The sequence below is a fragment of the Mytilus trossulus genome, chromosome 5 (genome assembly GCF_036588685.1).
Source record: "Mytilus trossulus isolate FHL-02 chromosome 5, PNRI_Mtr1.1.1.hap1, whole genome shotgun sequence".
Lineage (NCBI taxonomy): Eukaryota > Metazoa > Mollusca > Bivalvia > Mytilida > Mytilidae > Mytilus > Mytilus trossulus.
The window spans coordinates 7,231,000-7,250,963 of record NC_086377.1 but is presented as its reverse complement, the minus strand read 5'-3'; the positions used below and the strand labels follow the sequence as shown (position 1 = coordinate 7,250,963).

General features: G+C 32.1%; 1 protein-coding gene across 2 annotated transcripts in view; it reads left to right on the top strand.

Moving 5' to 3' along the window:
* Positions 1-631: 631 nt before the first annotated feature.
* LOC134718490 (uncharacterized) overlaps positions 632-19,964 on the top strand; it is a 42,501-nt gene continuing 23,168 nt past the window's right edge. The window contains exons 1-7 of one of the 2 annotated variants that reach the window (XM_063581061.1): positions 632-740; positions 8,327-8,372; positions 11,309-11,399; positions 14,837-14,999; positions 16,183-16,408; positions 18,971-19,037; positions 19,628-19,690. In XM_063581061.1, coding sequence (XP_063437131.1) covers positions 739-740; positions 8,327-8,372; positions 11,309-11,399; positions 14,837-14,999; positions 16,183-16,408; positions 18,971-19,037; positions 19,628-19,690 — 658 coding nt within the window. In that variant the 5' untranslated portion in view covers positions 632-738. Of the gene's footprint in view, positions 741-1,626; positions 1,697-8,326; positions 8,373-11,308; positions 11,400-14,836; positions 15,000-16,182; positions 16,409-18,970; positions 19,038-19,627; positions 19,691-19,964 lie in introns of those variants that run through there. The other variant, XM_063581062.1, reaches the window with a different exon arrangement.

The following is a 19,964-nucleotide window of genomic DNA, read 5'->3' as shown; positions in this document are numbered from 1 at the left end:
CTCCGTTTAGGAAACAATTGCGCTTTTTGGCGCATCTGTTAGTATGATTGACATGAAACTTTACATGAATTGTGGGATTAATATAGTGTTGCGTTATACTTTCTCAAAATGCGCGGAATACGCAAAACAATTTTCTACAAGTGAAAATTCTTCTTATTGTGTACCAAAAAAGGGAAGGGGTATTTTTAGAGATATAGTTTTTAATATTACATCAAATATGAATTTTCTCTACATTAATATCTTCCTTCGTTTATACAACTAGTTTTTTGTTTGTATGTTGTTTTTTTTATCGATAAACAATAAAGTGTTATAGATATGATATTAAATTTTCAACTATAACCACCTACATTTGTATGTTTATATACATTAGGTACCTTCGGAAAACCGAAAATTTCATGAAAGTTGTCTTGTTACAACATGTACAAATTGTTTACGACCCTCTCTAATAGAAAATATAGACATCTTCAATAGAGTGAGCATAATTTTATCCATATTATTGCGGTACAATACTCCGAATGTATGCATCTTTCCAGACATCATCCAATCAGGTTTGACATAAAACTCTCATATTACTGCAGTGGTGTTCGCATAACACGTGATATTTGTAACATTCAAAGCTACGTTGTTTTGAACACACGACAGTTAATTATTGATATTTGCTTTTTTGTGAGACTTTTATCCGAATATTTCTGAAATTTGTGTGAAAGTTAGAAGAAAAGGTTTTTGTGAATATCCAAAATGTGAGTATTTATTAATTTATCAATCCATTGTTCATTACTCTTCATTGGTTGCATAGTACACTATAAAACTATTTCACGAAATTGGTGAACCAATGTATCCTGAGCTCATAGATCAAACTGTATCACATTTATGCATTTTATTCTCTTTTGAATTTATTTTTCACTTAGACAAATTAGAGATGTTGTTTGTATGTGCCAATAAATAGCAGCACATGACCTACAAATATATGTTTTCGGATAGTTAAACACGATTCCTGCTTTTTAAAAGTTAACTTTTGAGAGAATTATAAGAACGGGTAGAAAAACATTTATTCAACATTTTAACAAAAGAGGCAGATACCTTTGTAAAGCAAGAAAGGTTCGTTCTATTGATACATGTAGTTGTTCTTAGTAGTGAAAATATAATGCGTAGATTCAAATCTTAAAAGCTAGACACAGGACGCTAACACCACTCCTTTGAATTCTATAAACCACCCTCCAAGGGTGATAAAGAGACGTCAAACCTTAGTGATTCATTCACCATTCTACCATCTAAAATGGACACGACAAGGACGCGACTAGTGACCGCCAAAGGTAGACACGAATAGTCACGTCATATGATATCCTATTCATACCCGTAGCCAGGGGGGTTCGGTTCGTTCGGACGAACCCCCCCTTGAAAACAAATAAGCACTGTTAAAGTCGATGTTCTGTTCGTGGATTTATGAACTCCCTGACGACATCCCAGTGGTACGAGTTAACTTTTTTGGTACGAGTTAACTTGCTTCTGTTTAACATGTGTTCAGGCTCGTTCATTTCATGATCATTAAAATCGGAAAAAATGCCAGTTCGGATCGACCATCCTTCACGACGTTTGGCTCTGAAATTACGTACCAATTCATCATTTCCGACATCTCCTACCCTGTTGATATGCAAAGCCAAAGGGTCTAAGACCCATCACGCAAGTACTAGATTAGGTAATTCAATATGATGCTCATTAAAACATACGGATCTCCTGTAATTGGTGATCTTCTTCTTCTTCATTTTCTGATATACAGTTACAGCTTCATTATTATTGAAGATTACGAACTGTTGCATGCGCGGAGTATATGATATGAACAAAAAATTATCTTAGCTTTTACTTAGTAGAATACTTGGTGATATTTACATGAAAGAAAACAACAAGTGATTTAAAAATATGTACATTGTTATTTATAGAATTAAATTATGTTGTGGAGAACAGTTGGTGTCAACTGATCTCTGTAAATTTCAATGGTTTGACTTGCTACCACAACTTGTGGCAACATGTTCCATTGAATGATTGTTTGCGGAAAGAATGACCATTTGTAAATGTCTTTAGAGGTGGACATTTGCCGAAATGTTTGAGTATGGAATTTTCTTGTTCTAGTATCTGATGGTATGAGGACTAGTGATGGGATTCAGGGATCTCCATGGATGAAAATTGAACCATGGAGGAACTTTCACCATCATAAATTGTATCTACGCTGTACAGTGTAGCGGTATCGAAAGTATTTCATTCCTCCACATAAGGATAGGTGAACATGCTAATTCATTGCTTATTTAAATTATATTTTCATTATAAATACTATATATAGAAGTATATGTATTTTCCATAATTGCCGTTTGTAACTCTTCAAAGGACAAGCCCTCATGCCCCCTCCCTTTCCCTTAGAATGACAAATAACTATCACAAAGGTCACCATGTAGTTTTCTTGCTATTTTTGGTAATTGGTATGGGGGTTAAAAATCATGTGGAGATTATTTTTCACGGACACTGTCAAATTCAGAAGTCATGAAACCATTACCGGTATGGTTGATTTGCAGCAACGACAAAACGAGTCGTACGGGTTAAAAAAAATGTATTTTTTAACAAACGTTGTCAAATGAAAAGGTTTTTAATGACTTTATTTAGCAAATCCATGCTATGCAACATGCATCTTTCAAGTCTGAATAGAAACCGGAAATCCGGATGTTTCATTTTCATTGTAAACTACGAAATGAATTCGGAATTACGATACAATATTTCTTTACAGGAAATATTAAAAGTTTATAATTTTTAACTTTTAAAGTAATTCTATATTATCGTTACAATACAGCAGTACTCGAGCTATTTGAAATGAAATAATAATTACTGTTTTACGTTTTATTTTGTAAATTTTAAAAAGGGGGATGCTGATTGCGTAAGTCAAAACAAAAGCACGTGTTCGACTTGTTAAAATTTGTAACTGGATTATTAATTTATTTATTTAATCTAAATTATCATAAGCATTTGCAGAAACTTAGTTAAATAATTCGACAAATGAATCGTCTATCTTCAGATAATATTCTCCTTTCTGGTTTGTTGATCTACCTGTACAAGCTCAGGTACAAATGATTAGCGATTTTAATCCGGATATCCCCTAGGCGTGAGAACTGTATTGGATTATACTATAAAAAAAAGCCTGAGTGTTATGCAATTACATGCATTTGATTAAAATTGCTACAAAAATGGCGTCAGGCTATAAAAACGACCACAGTTTCGAACGATGGCGGAAGACAATTGAACGATGGAGCAAGTCATTTGACCATGGCGGAAGACATTTGAACGATGGCGGGGCGCCATCGTTAAACAGGCCATGGAGATCCCTGGGATTGCAATGAGTCCATGGATGACCTTGTACAATGTAGAACATGATAAGTCTGGTTTTGAGACGGCGGTCACTGAGTGAGGGCCATTGTAGTTCATTTAACATGGATGTTACACTACTGGTGTTGTGGTAATTGTTACATACATATCGGGCCGCACGCCTCTGTACCATTTCTAGCTTATTTTTATAATCTGCTGTGTGTGGATCCTATAGACTACAGGCATATTCAAGTTTTGGTCTCACTATTGATTGGTAAGCACGGGATTTGATACTGGAGTTAGAAATTTTTAAGTTTCGCCTAAGAAAGCCAAGAGATTTATTTGCATTTGATACGATGTTGTTGTAGTGAATGTTCCATTTTAAGTTAGACTGTAGGGTTACGCCAAGATATTTTGCAGATGTTACTAATTCTAAAGTATGGTTATGAAGGATGTAATCGTGTTTAAATGGTTGTTTTTGTTGTGTGATGGTTAAGATAGTGCATTTTCCAGGATGGAAGGCCATGAGCCAATCAGCCTCCCATTTCGCTGCTGCATTAAGATCTTTTTGTAAATTTGTGCAGTCTTGTTGACATGTAATTTCTCGGTATATAATACTGTCATCAGCGAAGAGTCGTAGTTTGCTGTGTTCCAGGTATTCTAGAAAATCATTAATGTATATTAAAAAGAGTATAGGCCCAAGGACAGTTCCTTGGACAGATCGCAATACTGGTATACCTTGTATAATGTATATATAATATTGGTGCCAGTATCGTAACTTTAAAAAAACCATCCCAGAGCATTGCCAGACATCATTATTATTTCATGTATTTGGTCTAACTCTATCTGTATTTAATCCATACTGAAAATTGTAGTTTTTGGTAAGTACTATTTCTTGATACATTAAAATACATGTAGGTTTGACAGTGATAAACTAAATACTACAAATGAGTAATTACTTTGTAATTTGTAAGAATAGTACATGTATATATATAATATTGATGAAAGGCAAGATTTAATTCATGACATTTGTGGCAGGATTGCTTCCCTTAGAAAACGTAGTAGATACTTAGTCAGCCGTAAGCGGTTGAGCTAAGGAAGTACTTCTTTAGCTCAGTCGGTTAGCGCGCTGCCTTGTACCACAGATGTCCCGGGTTCGAGTCCCGATGGAGACAAGCAATTTTGTAATGAAATTCGTGCTCTCCGGTTACACAATCAAAGATGATTTGACAAAGTTATTTTGTCTGTGACATGCTTCAAAAAGATAAGATCTTAAAGGAGCACTAGCTACGATATATATAAAAAAATAAAGTATGATTTTTTTTAGATTAATCATTAACTAAATCGGAATAATGAAATAATAATTTGCTTGTAGCAATCAATTTGCTTTAATTTTGTTGAAATAAGCGATTATACATAATTTTTGACTGATTCACTTGCAAGTAAATACGTCATCATCATTCTAACCGGTATTCATGTGAACTTCAATTTAACCCCCTAGCTAGAGACTGACAACGCATGCATTGTACGTGAACTGGTTATTTAAAGAAAAAAATGTCAACAATGAAAGTGAAACTACGGTAAATCATTTGATTACTAATTCGATCCACATAAATCATTCTTATACGGTTGAAAACAATGAGAAACTTATATTTTAAATCTAAAAATTCAAATCAAACAGACCTATAAAGATCCAATTGCACGTGCTGGTTTAACCTATTCATATCTTTATTTGTGTTTACATCGCTTATATGGTCATCTGAGGTCAAATCGATAGTTAATTAGATGGCATCTTGATTTAAATACACACGAAACGAACCTAAATATCATCTACCCCATGCTCTGTAAACTGTTTATTTTAAACGTTTGATAGATTGAATAAATGTTTTACATTGTTCTTAATCAAATATGAGAATTTGAGTCAAATTGGTGACCATGAATTTGACAGCTAGTGCCCCTTTAATATTGCCTTAGACTATAAAATATATCTTTCAAATTATGAACCAAAGTTTATATTTCCCAGGTATTCATATGTTTTGCACACATTTTTTTTTACCCACCTACACTGTATGATAGAAGAGGGACATTATGTTTTCTCGTCTGTGCGTCTGTTTATCCGTCTATTTGTTTGTCTATCCAGCTTCAGCCAAGTTCAGGTTAAAGTCACTGCTTCATACTTTGTTCATATGATGTCTCATGTTAAGAAGTTTCTGTCAGTCACATGTCCAATGTCCTTGACCTCATTTTCAGGATAACTATATTAGGCATGTGTGTACCTTGCAAGGTCCATGTCCATCAGACAGTTTTCACTTGACCTCAACCTCATTTCATGGAGCAGTGAACAAGGTTAAGTTTTGGTGGTCAAGTCTCATATCTCAGATACTTCAAGCAATATTTATAGTGTATTTGGTGTATGGAAGCACTGTAAGATGTACATGTCCAAATGACAGGTGCCATCTGACCTTGACCTCATTTTCATGGTTCAGTGGAATAATAGTTTTTGTGTTTTGGTTTGTTTTTCCTTTATGCAATAGGTCTACTATATTTGGTGAATGGAATGATGGTAAGGTGTACATGTCTAACTAGCAGTTGTCATCTAATCTTGACCTCATTTTCATGATGAAAGCTAAGTTTTAAAAAAATTGTCTTTTTTATGATACTGAAAATTACTATCATATAAAAAAGAAGATGTGGTATTATTGCCAATGAGACAACTATCCTCAAAAGACCAAAATGACACAAACATTAACAACTATAGGTAACTGTATGGCCTTCAACAATGAGCAAAGCCCATACCACATAGTCAGCTATAAAAGGCCCAGATAAGACAATGTAAAACAATTCAAACAAGAAAACTAACGGCACTTCATACTATATATATATCCAATAGGTCAACTGTATTTGGTGTATGGAAATATTTAAAGATCTCTATGTCATGTATGTCCATGATGTCAGTCGTGTAGGTTTTATTTGACCTCGACCCCATTTTCACGGTTCATTGCTCATTGTTAAGTTTTTATAAGACTCCAAAAAATTTTTTGGATTGTATAATGGTATGATGTTGTGCGTCTGACTGTGTGGTCGCTGTCCGGAGACACATTGGTTTAATAACTTTAGTTTGAGTGAATAGATCTTCATGAAATTTTTTCAGAAGATTCAATACCACAAAAATATGTTGGAATTAGGGGCCAAAAAGAAGCATGTTTCTGGTTCCAAAACAATCAAGACAATAACTTGTGTTTTAAGTGTATGGATCTCTCTGAAATTGTACTACAAGGTTCAATCCTGCAATGGATTTTTACCATTTTTGAAGGGCTTCCTTTTTTTTAATTTTTTAAAATTTTGAACTTCGTTTTAAGAAGAAATCTTTAATTGTGCACATAGTTTTTTTATAGATCTTTGACCACATAAATTTTGTGACAAAAACCTATATTATGTCAAAAATTTTATCACAATCCAAATTCAGACAGAATCAAGCTTGAATATTGTGACCAAATTTGCCCCAACTGTACAAGGTTCAACCACTGGGGTCTTATAAAGCTGTGCCCTGCGGAGCACCTGGTTGTCTTTTGGTCTGTTAAACTATAAGTAGTAAGTCAACTATATTTGTTGTTACTTGTATGAAGGAATTGTTAGCTGTAAATGCCTGTCTGGCATGGTTCATTTGACCTTGACCTCATTTTCATGGTTCATTTGTCAATGTTTGATTTTCTTGGTTGATGTTAAGTTTATGTGACAGTTGTAATAAAACCTTTATATTTATGACCATCAACATAATATCAGTGATTAGTTAAGAAGGAGAGACATTTCAATGTGTACATGTGCACTCTTGTATCATTTCATGATGGTCATTTGAGACTTTGAATTACCTATTTTTACAAGAATTGTAAACTTGTACAACACCTGCCCTGGGTGTATTAGTTGCTATAAAAGTCTTCTGAACTTAAAGGTAACTGACAGTGACACTATGTAAAAAGGTAATTGCTGTAAATTGAAACAACAGCTGCTAACATGGCTAATGCAAATATATCAAGAAATTTTCCAGAATTTTTCTTTTGTAATTTACAAAGTTTCATGGTAAGATTAAGCTGGTTATGCTTCATTTGTCATGTTTATATTTCTTTCCTGTAGTCATATAGCATTTAATAGTACCCTTAAGAATACTTGTTTTGATCAAGGAAGGCTGCACTATCATATGTGATGTTTTTATGTACACCTAAAGGCATTGTAAAGTATTTGGTAATTTATGGGTGTTATTCTTATATCATAAACACAGAACCCAAAAGGCTATAAGCTACCAATGTACCCTATTGTCGCCTTCATGAATAATAAATTCACTGTTAACCTAAATTTACTAATCTGTATCAGCTAGAATATTTTCTTTAACCTTTGGTTTAATAGATAAAATACATGAAATCTTTTGTTTTGTTGCCATCTAAGACATCGTTCAGCAGGTTTTGAGCTAATTTGGCACAAACTTAAACCCTCTACAACCCTATTAATGGTCAAAAGGCAAAGATGGAAGAGTCAAAATATTTACACTGTGAACAGAACCCACCTCCTCTTTGTTGAAAACTTTTAAACTAGCAATTACTTATTTTAAACATCAGTTAATTTATACCAAATATATAAAAAAAATCTTATACAAAGTTTCCTTATCTTTTGAGCTTCCAGCTTACCAATCGAAAGATTTTGCAATGTTTTATGACCAGTAAATGAAAATAGCACTCTCCATACAAGTCACAATTGTATTTGAAGTAAGGTTACCACAGGAAGATCTTCAACACAGAGCCCTGGCTCACATCAACAGTAATTAAGCTATACCAGGGCCCCAAAATGGAAAGTGTAAAAACTAGCTCTTTATGTCTGCTTACTAACAATTAATATATATACAAAATATGTGCCTATACATGAATATACATTGTAGTATTAAGCCTATCAATTAAATTTGTAGATTATGATAACTTATTGATTATTCCAGGGAAAGAAGAAGTACAAGATTAAATAACACAGCAAATCAGAATACTGTAAGTTTGATCATTTCACAATTTCTTTTCTAACTAAAATTGTGCCCACTTTTTGGCAATTCTTTAATTTTCTTATAATTAAAATTGGTTTTCAGCACACTTCCAGCTGACATTTAAGATTATCTGTGAATGAGTTTTTTGTATTCGTTTCTGGATAAAAGTAATGATTATCAAATGTTAAGTTCATTTTTTTCTGCCATTCTTGTCAGACTTTCTATTTGAAAGATATGCACATTGACAAAAAGTTGAACTTTCAAAATCTTTTAATGAATACTTGAAAGATCACTGACATTATGGAATTTCTGTTGATAAAATTGTGATCATGTAATCTTTTTAATGTAAAATTTGGTGCAAATGTCAAAAATAATTGTATTTATAGCATCTATGTCTAGAATCAGTGGAAATACCACATCAGAAAATGAAGAAAGATTAATTGGTTTGACAAATATATATGCCTTTCTAAAGGTGGTTTAACTGTATTAAGTTTCAGATACATATGCATGTTATGATAAAATCGAGCAATGGAAAAATTTCTCACCCTTTTCACAGTGTATCCTAAACTCTGTCAGACCGACAAAATGTCATACAAAAATCATTCGAAATTGCTATGAGGATGGATATAAAAAAAATCTTAAAATGCACAAAAGAGCTGCAAGTATTATTATACTTGATAGTACATGTATAGCATTTTCTTGGTTTTCGCACAATGACTTTAGTTTAAGTAAATAGTAATCTATGAAATTTTGACACAAGGTTTATGACCACAAAAGGAAGGTTGGTAGTAATTTGGGGAATTTTTGTCCTAGCAGTTTAGGAATAAGGGGCCCAAAGGGTCCAAAATTAGACTTTGTTTGATTTCATCAACATTTGAATAATTGGGGTTGTTTGATATGCCAATTCTAACTGTGTATGTAAAATCTAAATGTTTGGTCCTGTTTTCAAATTGGTCTACATTAAGGTCCAAAGGGTCCAAAATTAAACTTAGTTTGATTATGACAAAAAATGAAGCCTTGGGGTTCTTTAATATGCTGAATCTAAAAATGTACTTAAATTTTTGATTATTGGCCCAGTTTTCAAGTTGGTCCAAATAGGGGTCCAAAATTAAACTTTGTTTGATTTCTTCAAAAATTGAATAAATGGGGTTCTTTTGATATGCCAAATCTAACTGAGTATGTAGATTCTGAATTTTTGGTCCTGTTATCAAATTGGTCTACATTAAAGTCCAAAGGGTCCAAAATTAAACTTAGTTTGATTTTAACAAAAATTGAATTCTTGGGGTTCTTTGATATGCTGAAATCAAACATGTACTTAGATTTTTGATTATGGGCCCAGTTTTCAAGTTGGTCCAAATCATGATCCAAAATTATTATATTAAGTATTGTGCAATAGCAAGAAATTTTCAATTGCACAGTATTGCCCAATAGCAAGAAATCTTCAATTGCACAGTATTGTGCAATAGCAAGTATTTTCAATTGCACAGTATTGCGCAATAGCAAGAAATATCTAATTGCACAATATTGTGCAATAACAAGAAACTTCAAATTGAGTTATCTTTCTTTGTCCAGAATAGTAGTTGAATCAACTTAAATCATTGTTTTATACAATATACAATGTATATTCACTTTTACTACCAAATGATAAATTCAAACAATCTTTACCATTCAGTGATAACAAGCACTTTCTTTTACATTTTAATATTTTATGATGTATTTAAATGAGTAATTATTGTTGCAAACTCCATTAGAAATTTGAATTGAGATTGGTTTTGGAATAAAGGAAAGGGGGATGTAAAAAAAAATGGGGGGTCAATTTTACTCATTTGAAATTTCATAAATAAAAAGAAAATTTCTTCAAACATTTTTTGAAAAGATTAATATTCAACAGCATAGTGAATTGCTCAAAGGTAAAACGAAAATTTTAAGTTCATTAGACCACATTCATTTTGTGTCAGAAACCTATGCTGTGTCAACTATTTAATCACAATCCAAATTTAGAGCTGAAACCTCTTTATTCTAGTGGACCAGTCTATTATGTTTTTTACATAAATGCATGTTAAAAATTATTTCTGTACAACATGTTTGCATTTTTTATCAGTTTTTGTTCTTGAATATTATTACTCACTTTAGTTTCCTGAAATTGACAATGAGCAACCTCAGCCTGATCTGTTTAGGAAATAATGGTTTAATTTCTTCTTTGTCCGTGGACACGATGTAATGCAATGTTTATGATAGCTGAGCAATAATATTTCATCTAAATAAAAATTTAAGAAATGTCATGAATTCAGAATAGCATATCAAACATTTTGTTAGAAAGGTGAAATATATATTTTTTGGAAGATTTTTTTTTCTTTTCTTTTTTGAACTGACCAACCTGAGTTTTTCATAGGAAAAATCCGTAAACCAAAAAATTTAAAAACCCTGGCCTTATTGTGCATTTACATTTTGGACCCTGAATTGAAATTAGTCCATATGAAGCTTTGAAGAGTTTGTTTGAATTCAACTAAATTTCAGGGCTGTAACTAGCCCCTTTTATTACTGAGGCAAAATATATTTGCCAAGCATGGTGAGGCGAAATTTTTTTGGTAAGGGGAAGCTCTGAGAAAAATAACTCAAAATCGTGTATTCTAAGCGTTTCCCTGACTCCTTCTTAAATAGAAATGTAAATCATTTTTAGTAATTTTTTCGACAATATTATGGTCTCAAAGCAAATAAAATAGATTCATTGTTATTCAAGACTTTAAAGTTTTACAGAAATTAAAAAAACATTAAAAGACTGATATGTAGGATAAAGCAAAAATCGTAATTTTCATAATCATTAATACTTTAATTTTATAGAATATTTGTTTTTATTTGAAGGTTGAGGAACAGCTTTGTAGAAATTTCTATTTCTAAACTATCTGATGAATAAAAAGCTTTTAATTCTCTATCTTTTTATAGGAAACATTTCCTGAAAATCAGGCTGAACAATATATCAGGTTGAAGAAAGACAAAGACGGTTTTGTTGTAAGATATATAGATGATACAATTGGTAAGGATATATATTTTCATTGGTTGTAGTTATTAGCTCACCTTTCGTGAAAGGACTTGTGAGCTTTTTCAATCACTTGGTGTCCGTTGCCCTTGTCCATCATCCGTCCAGTGTTAACAATTTTAAAGACTTTCTCCTTTAAAAACTTCTGAACCAATTTTAACCAAACTTTAGTTAAATGATTCTTAGGGTATCTAGTTTAACTGTTTTGTCAAAAAGCATGGCAGTTATGGCTAAAAATAGAAGATAGGGGTAAAACTGATTTTTTTGGGGTATTGCCTTTGAATTGATAATTTTAGAAAGTTTTGCAGTTTTTAGTTATAATCTTGAATATTATTATACGACCGCAAATTTTGAAAAAAATTTCGTCGTATATTGCTATCACGTTGGCGTCGTCGTCGTCGTCGTCGTCGTCGTCCGAATACTTTTAGTTTTCGCACTCTAACTTTAGTAAAAGTGAATAGAAATCTATGAAATTTTAACACAAGGTTTATGACCATAAAAGGAAGGCTGGTATTGATTTTGGGAGTTTTGGTCCCAACATTTTAGGAATTAGGGGCCAAAAAGGGCCCAAATAAGCATTTTCTTGGTTTTCGCACTATAACTTTAGTTTAAGTTAATAGAAATCTATGAAATTTTGACACAAGGTTTATAACCACAAAATAAAGGTTGGGATTGATTTTGGGAGTTTTATTTTCAACAGTTTAGGAATTAGGGGCCAAAAAAGGGCCCAAATAAGCATTATTCTTGGTTTTCGCACAATAACTTTAGTTAAAGTAAATAGAAATCAATGAAAGTTAAACACAATGTTTATGACCACAAAAGGAAGGTTGGTATTGATTTTGGGAGTTTCGGTCCCAACAGTTTAGGAATTAGGGGCCAAAAAGGGACCCAAATAAGCATTTTTCTTGGTTTTCGCACCATAGCGTTAGTATAAGTGAATAGAAATCTATGAAATTTAAACACAAGGTTTATGACTATAAAAGGAAGGTTGGTATTGATTTTGGAAGTTTTGGTCCCAACAGTTAAGGAAAAAGGGGCCCAAAGGGTCCAAAATTAAACTTTGTTTGATTTCATCAAAATTGAATAATTGGGGTTCTTTAATATGCCGAATCTAACTGTGTATGTAGATTCTTAATTTTTGGTCCCTTTTTCAAATTGGTCTACATTAAGGTCCAAAGGGTCCAAAATTAAACTTAGTTTGATTTTAACAAAAATTAAAACCTTGGGGTTCTTTGATATGCTGAATCTAAAAATGTACTTAGATTTTTGATTATTGGCCCAGTTTTCAAGTTGGCCCAAAACGGGGTCCAAAATTAAACATTGTTTGATTTCATCAAAAATTGAATAATTGGGGTTCTTTGATATGCCAAATCTAACTGTGTATGTAGATTCTTAATTTTTGGTCCAGTTTTAAAATTGGTCTAAATTAAAGTGCAAAGGGTCCAAAATTAAACTAAGTTTGATTTTAACAAAAAAATAAATTCTTGGGCCTCTTTGATATGCTGAATCTAAACATGTACTTAAATTTTTGATTATGGGCCCAGTTTTCAAGTTGGTCCAAATCAGGATCTAAAATTATTATATTAAGTATTGTGCAATAGCAAGTCTTTTCAATTGCACAGTATTGTGCAATGGCAAGAAATATCTAATTTCACAATATTGTGAAATAGCAAATTTTTTTTTAATTAAGAGTTATCTTTCTTTGTCCAGTATAGTAAGCAAGAAATATCTGCAAGAATTTTTTTTAATTAGAGTTATCTTTCTTTGTCCAGAATCAACTTAAATCTTTGTTATATACAATATACAATGTATATTCACTTTTTACTACCAACTGATAAATTTAAATAATCTTTACCATTCAGTGATAACACGCAGTTTTTTTACATCATGTATTTAAATGAGTAGTAATTGTTGCAAACTCCATTAGAATATTTTAATTGAAATTAGTTTTGGAATAAGGGAAAGGGGGATGTGAATAAAAAATTGGGTTAAATTTTTCTCATTTGAAATTTCATAAATAAAAAGAAAATTTCTTCAAACATTTTTTTGAGAGGATTAATATTCAACAGCATAGTGAATTGCTCTAAGAGAAAACAAAAATTTTAAGTTCATTTGAATACATTCATTCTGTGTCAGAAACCTATGCTGTGTCAACTATTTAATCACAATCCAAATTTAGAGTGGAATCCAGCTTGAATGTTGTGTCCATACTTGCCCCAACCGTTCAGGGTTCAACCTCTGCGGTCGTATAAAGCTACGCCCTGCGGAGCATCTGGTTATAGATAAAGATGAACTGTAAACACCAAACATGTTCAGCAAAGTTAAGATCTACAAATAAGTCAGTATGAAACAAAATTGTTGATTAACATCTTAAGGAGTTATTGTACATGTACTTTTAAAGTAGATTATTTTTATGTTGCCTTGATGGAGTCTAAAAGTGAGACATAGGTATGCTGTTTCCAGCGTCAGCGGCGACGTAATGGTGTCAACAATGTATAAGTTTGTGATTTTAGTTTAGTTTATGAAGAACGGCAAGGGTTAGGTCAACCAAATTTGGTATGCAGTTGTATAAGCATTGGCACATCTCATTTCCATGGAGATTATTTGACCCTGCCCCCTCAGTTATGGTTTATTGACTTCAAAACTTTTGCTTATTTTACATGTACAAATGTATTAGTTAGTGATAAGGTCAGTTTATGGGGAACCACAAATGGTAGGTCAATGATATTTGGTATGCAGTTGTATACGCTTTGGCACATCTCATTTCCATGGAGAATATATGGCCTTGCCCCTCAGTCCAAGAATTTTGGAACTTATCTTAGTTTACATGTATTAGTTTGTGATTAGATCAGTTTAAGATACACTGCTGATGGATTTTTTTGCACCAAAGGGAGATAATTTAGAGCTTTTATCATGTTATAACATTTTAAAAGTCATCTAGGTCCAATTGATTCTTTTGGTTAATATTTGTTCCATATCATAAAGTTATTACTAATAGTGTAATAGATAAAATTTGTAATGAAAAAGAAATGTTTAGCTTTTTGCTGCAATTTTTGCACCCGCAAACCTCCTTAAGACAATTTTTCTTAATTTGAAAAAAAATGATGGAGTATAAGAAGGAAAATTAAATGTGAGCAATTCAGGCTCTTGAGAGCCTCTTGATTTCTTTTTACTGTAAGGTTGGTAACGGTTGAGATTTTATATATATTTTGTTAAACACTTGTTACCACTTAGTCATATTACCACCTTTACCTTATTTATCCTGTGTCAGAAACTATGCTGTGTAACTATATTCAGAGATATATCAAGCTTGGACAATTATTAGAGTCTGTACATTTTCTTTTTGTTCATTTATACCTCTAATGCTTAATCATTAAGGAACCTTTTGGATTTCCCTTTCTTAACACCTTTTCAATTCTATGGTTTTTAAACAGGAAAAGGGGTGTTTGCTGAAAGATCTTTTAGCAAAGGTGAATTTCTTTTGGAATATGATGGGGATCTTGTTTCGAACAAAGAGGGAACTAGGAGATTGGAGGAACACAGCAATACCTTTGGCTGCTATGTGTTTTTTTTCAAGTATGGAGGCAAAAGTTTAAGGTAGGTGTTTAGCCTTTTTTACTTTTAGCTTTCCTGAAAGGAAATGTGAGCTTTTGCCATCACTTGGCGTCCATGGAATTTACCTGTCGTCTGTCGAGTGTCAAACATCTCCTCTGCTACATGTGAGTCTACCATGATGAGTTACAGATAAAGTTTATGTTTTGTTCTGCTCTGATGAATTTTGCCAAATATGTAGGCTTTGTTTTGCTTTGAAGATTTTAACAGAAACTATGGGATTTAGACTGAAGTATATTTTGAAAAAATAGTTGTACATACTTTTCCTGTAGGCCAACATAATTTAATTTGTATAAATAATATTTCATTACATATTAAAGAAATAGTGTTTATCTGTTAGGTTTATTATTTAGCTAACAATTTGTTTCAATATGCAGTGATCATGGCAATCAGAAAACATAAAAAAACAGTATTTGAATAATGATACTCAGACACTTTATGCATGAAACTAGGGGTAAAAATGAGATTGAAATATTCACAATTTTACCGCAACCATTGTTAATCATGCATATATTTAGGAGCAGTGAAGACACCTTTATTTGAATTTGTTTTTGATTAGTCAGCAGGTCAAATGGTCATGGTCACACTTACTGGATGAAATACAATGTTTCTTTTGAAAATTTGTTTCAGATGCATAAGTTCTTTAAGCCTTTGTTACACAGCAAAATTGTTCTTGAATATTATGACATAAAGAAAACATCCCACTTACTATCATTCTTTTTCTATATAGTTCTTTTATGATATCACTGAATAAACTATGAATTACTTTGGGAAAGTTTAAGTAAACTACATGTAGTATGCTTTGTTCTGAATTCTTGCAATTGTTTTACTAGTCATTTAAGTTCATTCTCTTCATTAAAATGTTAAGCAGTCATAATTGTTTGCTTATCTTATTATAAATGATTTTAGATACAAAAGTAGAATAGTTTAATTTTCAGTTCTAACAGTCTTCATCATGTTCATGGCTAATAAGAAAATTACATAGGCATGATAGGTGAAGACTTTTAGGTAGGGAAGAGGACTGTTGATTTTTGGATTTTGGTGTCAGTAGTTATATATAGGTCAAAGGTCAATGTCACCCATACTCACATACAAGTAGTCATCTGCAAATTTTGAATTTTACCTTGAAACAAACATTGTCATTTTTGTATCTCAATCATTATTTTAGCATAGATGCTACTTTTTCTAAACAAATGGGAAGGTTTGTTAATGATGGAGTTGGAGCAGATGAGAATGCTTTAATGAAAAGAATTGTTGTGGATGGGAGCCCACATTTAGTTTTATTTGCCAGAAGGGATATATATATAGGAGATGAAATCAGATATGACTATGGTGATGTTAGTCGAAACCTCCCATGGAGAAAGAGACCACTAACAGATGAAAAAAAAAATACGGTAATTTCAATTTAAATTGAAAAAAAACGGTCCCATATAAATATGTTTCTGTTACCGCCAAACAAAGATGAAGACTTACAGTCCTTTTATAATCATTTGTCATTCTTTTTTACATCATAAGTGGTGTAGATATTATATACAAATTGGTACTTAGGTTTCAGTTATAACAGACACACAGTTTTTGTCTACCCTGCAACTGTAGTTGCAAAAGCAAGACATAGCCATCCTACATTCCATTGTTGTCCACAAATATTCACTCTGTGGTGAAAGTTTTTTAAATTAAAATAACTTTTTTCAACTATCCCAGATTTCTACAAATCTTGCAGTAGGTGAGACACAGGGTTCACGGAACCCTTGTGGAACCCTTGTGATTTTTTTTATGAATTTATCTTTCTTTAAGTGTTAACTCTTAGATCGATTGTGATTTTTCTGAGAGTGAAAGTGTTATACTTAGATATAAAAATAAATCTACATACGGTTGCGTTGGTATATATATTCTTCGAAATGACGGCCTTTTGGGGTTTCATCCATATTCTCAAATAATTTGGCAGAACTTGAAGATAAAAAACAAAGAAATATATTCCATGTTTTCATGTCATTTTTCTGAAAAGATAAATCCTGTTTCCCTTGTCTTCAATCAAAATATTATTTTCACATTTCTTTGGTTAATGACTTGTGACATGTGGGTATTATGTTTTCTGGTCTGTACGTCCGTTCCTCTGTCTGTCTGTTTGTCCGCTTCAGGTTAAAGTTTTTGGTTGAGGTAGTTTTTTATGTAGTTTAAGTCCAATCAACTTGAAACTTAGTACACATGCTCCCTATGATATGATCTTGCTAATGTTAATGCCAAATAAGAAATTTTCCCCTATTTTCACAGTCTGCTGAATATAGAAAATGATAGTGTGGATGGGACATCCTTGTACTGGGGACACATTCTTGTTTGTTATTGAAATTGTTAAACCTATCATTTTAAGATAAAATTGCAATGTTAAGGCACTAGTTCCCGATCTATCTTGATTGTTCAAATTTAAACGCAAGCTGTTTTTTTTAAAGATCAATTCAATTCAGAGCAAGTGATAACAGGCTCTAACATTTCTCCAATATGAATGTGTGTTAAGCAATCATCCATTTATTTATCTGCATTTGCTGTGTGGCAGAGTGATTTCATGTGTATTACAAAGTTACTTAAGTAAGACATAGTTCAATTCTTTACTTATGGCAGATTTTACAGTATTGTGTTCTGTCTCCTACTTTCATGTTGCTAACGTGACGGAGACATAAATTAGTAACGTTAGCGACATTTGGACATGTCACATTAGCAACAACATCTTTAAAAGTTAAAATGTATGCACACAGTGATGTTTAATATATGCCTGGAGTAATAAAATTGTACAGTCTGGTTTAGAATTTCTAAATATACAGAATGTCATTTGCAGGTGTACTTTATATCAAATGAATCCACAAGAAACCAATTCGTAATAGTAACATTAGCAACATCTACTATCATGACATTACGTTTTGTTGCGAACGTCTTTTTGATGGACGGAATATATTTAAGGTCCTCTTGTAACGATATTACATACAACTTACCTTCTTTGCTTCCCCATCATGTGAAGGAACTGACTCTGAATCTATTTCTGCAAAGGGCGATATCGTAACTCCTATACAGGAGAGTTACAGATCTAAATATATGTTGCTCACGTGACACTGATTTGGACGGAAACCTCGAGCAGTAACGTTCGCAAAAAATAAAACAGCCAATGATATATATTCCTCAAGTCCTTTGACCCCCTAACGTCATCCAAATTTAATATGATTGCTATTTTCAATTATTTATAAAACCAGGGATAAAAATAACTTCAATGGGCTGTCTGAGAACCAACAAGAAAATTGCGATCGTGACATACCACAATGGACGGAAAAGACGTGACGTTAGCAACAATATTATTTAATTACCTTTTTTAGCCTTTACCAATAAAAATCTGCCTTAAAGTTATGATTGAAACACAAAAGAAGACTTTTTATTAAAATATAAGTCCATGTTATTAGGCTCCACTTATAAATAATACTTCAAAATTCCACTCCAAATAAGCTGGATGTCAGTAAAGTAGGTCATGATGTCTATTCCATGTCCAATATTTTGAAATTAAAAACCCTCTAATTCTAACAAAAAACACAAACACAGAGTAATTTTTATTTTTATTTACTCAGAAAGACACATTTTATTCAATAACATAATGCATTACTCCATTACACAGTCTGTTTCACAGTTTCAGCAATTGCTTTTTTGATGGATACAAAAAAACAACAATTCCTTCTTATTGTAAAATCTGCCTTATACTCTCAGTTCTGCACTGTTAACAGGATTCTGAAAATGTGTGTTTACATTTTATTATTTCCCTATAATATGTGTCATTCTCATGCAAGCTGGGCTTTTTCAAAGTATGCAGGTATTCACTTGTATGAATTGTGTTATATCCCAACAAATGATACTTTGTTGATATTTACTTTATTTATGTGTAAACTTTGTAAACTTTGTAAAATTAAATGTATATCTTACAGACATTGAAAGAATGTTGTGTTTCAATAAGGAGACTGGAGATTAAAGATGATAGTCATAAAGTGGCATGTATGTTATATGAATTTGTATAGAAGTTCTGAGCTAAAGAATGTACTTGGGTGAAATTTAAAAAGTCTAGAATTTAGAATTGATAATATAAAGCAGAAGAGCATTAAACAAGGAACAAGACAATAGCAATCAAAACCAAGGAGTAAACAAAGACTCACAAAACCAAAGGACATTCAATAATAATTAAGAAAAAACACGATCTCCACTAAAAACCGAGAGTAAAATCAGGTGCTCTGGAAGGGTAGGCATTTCCTGTACCGTATATGGCACCTGTCATGTTATTTCTTTGTTCAGTTCGGTAATGATTGAAGGTTATTATGAAACATTACAATATAACAATATCAATATTTTTTTCCGAAGTACTGGCTACAAGGGTACTGGTGATAAATATTACAAAATGTAAAATTCTAACATACAAGTTTCACTGATGAGAAATCTAAAAGTTAATGAGTTACACATAACACATATTTTGCACATATTATTTATTTTGTTCTTAAAAAGAACTTCTAAGTTTGGTTAGGTTAAATTATATGTTGAGTAAAACAGCATGCATATATTGTTAATTCTTTCATAATCTCAATTATTCATAGGCAATAGAGAGGCATATACTGACAGTGATAGTGATATTGAGAACTTGACAAGGAAACAAAGAGGTATGTCTTTTATTATCATATACTTAGACTAAATAACATATGATTTTTACTGTATGATAATATCATTGAATTACCGTAAATTCCATATTTTTCGAATTGGTCCTTAGCGGGCTGATATGAAAAATAGGAAAATACACTTCAATGCTACGTTTTCATATCGAATGTACTAAATTTGGGGTCTGACGTCCGTGAACTTTTCAATCTTTAAACTTCTATTACAGAACCACGTATAAGGATCAATATACGAATCAGTTATTTTTTCTCCATGGTTGAA